Source organism: Eimeria tenella, genomic scaffold (genome assembly GCF_000499545.2).
Source record: "Eimeria tenella Houghton genomic scaffold, Eth_scaff230, whole genome shotgun sequence".
NCBI classification, from domain to species: Eukaryota; Apicomplexa; class Conoidasida; order Eucoccidiorida; family Eimeriidae; genus Eimeria; species Eimeria tenella.
In genome coordinates, this window is record NW_013542158.1 from 1 (window position 1) to 2,636 (window position 2,636).

General features: G+C 47.1%; 1 protein-coding gene across 1 annotated transcript; it reads right to left on the reverse strand.

The window, feature by feature from the left end:
* Nucleotides 1-7: 7 nt before the first annotated feature.
* ETH_00010410 (uncharacterized protein) lies at nt 8-1,437 on the reverse strand (the record flags this gene model as incomplete). Its single annotated transcript, XM_013374843.1, has 3 exons — nt 8-195; nt 323-369; nt 644-1,437. Coding segments are annotated over 3 exons (1,029 nt in total), but the record flags the coding sequence as incomplete, so codon positions are not given.
* Nucleotides 1,438-2,636: the final 1,199 nt, after the last annotated feature.

The window sequence follows — 2,636 nt, forward strand, 5'->3', positions numbered from 1 at the left end:
CTGGTGCTGCAGCAGCAGCAGCAGCAGCATCTTTGTCTCTGTCGCGACTGCCGCCGACCACCCCCAATAGACGCGAACTAAACGCCGTCGCTAGGTCCCGCATAAACGAGAAGCTCCTTTGCTGCTGCTGCTGCTGCTGCTGCTGTGCTGCTGCTGCTGCTGCTCGTTGCTGCTGAGTGGCGCCTTCCCAGGGGCCTGTGGCAGCGCAGCAGCAGGCAGCAGCAAAATTGTCTTTGAAATAAAATGCGAAGTAGAAATCAATAACAGCAGCAGCAGCAGCAGCAGCAGCAAGTTAGATGCAGACACGTAAATGAGAACCCACCAGAGGCAGCAGAATGGTCCTCCCGCACATAGCCCCTCATCACCTCCCTGAAAACGCAGCAGCAGCAGCAGCAGCAGCAGCTAGGCCAAAAGCAACGGCAGCAGCAACAGACGCAGCAAAGAACCAGCCACGGCGGAACAACACCAGCAGCAGCAGCAGCAGCAGCAGCAGCAGACGCCCAAAGAACAAACAGCTGCAGTAGCCGCGACAGCGACATTGGTTCCAACAGCAACTGCAAAAGCAGCTACAGCAGCAGCAGCAGCAGCAGCAGCTGCTGCTGCTGCTGCTGCAGCAAAACCCAGGGAGGAGACTGCAGCTTACGCGGTTGTCTCACGTCCTTGCCTATCCCTTGCAGCGGGAAAGAAGGCGCCCGCAGCAGCAAGCATTTCCCGCTGCTGCTGCTGGTGCTGCTGTTGCAGCTGCTGCTGCTGCTGCTGCTGCTGCTGGGCTGCAAAGGGGGGCTGGGATCGAACAGGATCCCGATCCCCATCTTCCGATCCCTCCAAAGTCAACTCCGCCCAGTCCTCATCTGCTTCCGACTCGCTGCTGCCTTCACTCGAAGTTTCTATTATCAGCGGCAGCAAGCTGCTGCTGCTGCTGCTGCTGCTGCTGCGGCTGCTGCTGCGCTCAATGTCCCCCACCGCCTGCAGCAGCCCCACGCCCTCCTCGAGGGCCCCCTCCAAAGGGTACAAGTGGCTCTCTAAGGGGGCTCCCAGGGGGCCCCCTAGGGGGTCCCCCTGGGGGGCCCCCAGGGGGCCCCCTAGGGGGGCCAGCTGGGGGCCCCACGGGGGCCCCTGTCGAGCAGCACCAGTGGAAGGAGGGTCTGTTGCTGCTGCTGCCGCATGGCGCAGCAGATCCTGCATTGCCTTGATGCTGGGGTGCTGCAGCAGCTGCCGCTGTTGCTGCTGCTGCTGCTGCTGCAGGCGGAGCAGCTGCTGCTGCTCTTGGCGCGGTGGGTCCGCAGCGTGGTACGCGTACTGCTGCTGCTGCTGCTGCTGCTTAAATGCGTGGAGACCTCGTGGTCTGTCTGCTGCTGCAGCAAGCGGCTGGGCTGCGGTGGGCAGGGGCCAAAGGGGGGGGGCAGCAGCAGCAGCAGCATCGGACATTGCCATCATGTTTTTTCGCTGTTTTCTTTGAATAATGGAATTAATTTGTAAATTAATTCATTTTATTTCTTTTGAATTCCTTTTTAGCGGAGAAGATTCGCAAGAAGCCGCCATTGGACGCCGCAGCCGCGCAGGGGCCCCTGCGGCGGCGCAGCAGTCAGTGTGCCGCCGCAACCGCGCGCAGCAAGAAGCCGCTCGTTTTTTCCCTTTTTCGTTTATTTTAAAAGGAATAAACAAATAAAAGAATAAAAAGAATAAGAAAAGAAACAAAACGGACAAAGAAACAAAAGAAATGAACCGCTGGCCGCTCTGGGGCCCCCGAGAGCCGCCGCGCACTCACTTTCAGGTGTCACTACACCTCAGCAGCCACCACTTCTTCCTCTTCAGTTCTTTTATTTATTTATTTATTTTACTTTATTTTATTTTATTTTATTTATTTTAATTCTTTTTGAAGCAATAAAGCAGCTTTTTCCTGAAATTTTTCATCAGGGGCCACGCCAAAAGATCCTTTCTACTTTCGCTGTGCTCGTCTATTGTTTTCCTTCTTTTCTTTTTCTGCTCAACCCTAAACCCTAAACCCTAAACCCTAAACCCTAAAGCATGAATGTCTCCTGGCGTCCCTGGAAACAGATTCTAGATTTTAAATGTAAAATGGTTTTTATTTTCATGGATGTTTATATATGCATTTAGGTTCACTTTAAATTCAAATTCATTTTAAATTAAAATTCATGTAAATCTATAAAAGAAAACAAATTAAAAATAAAAACATTTATTTAAATTTATTTTATTTGCATTTGCATGCATGCACAGTCGTGTATATACGCCCATGCATGCATTCACACAAAAATATATAAATATATAAATAAATGTATTAAGATATATAATATAATATAATATAATATAATACAATGTAATATGATATACTATAATATAATATAATATATTATATTATATTACAACATAATATAATATAGTACAACATAATATAGTGTTAGATTATATTATATCATACTATATTATATTGTCTACTACTATGCTATATTACACTATATCATAATATAATATAATGTAATATTAGTATAGTATAATATAATATAATATTAGCATAATATAATATAATATAATATTAGCATATTATAATATATATTATGATATAAATATATTTATATATTGGATTCAAGTAATTAAATATATAAATATGTGTAAAT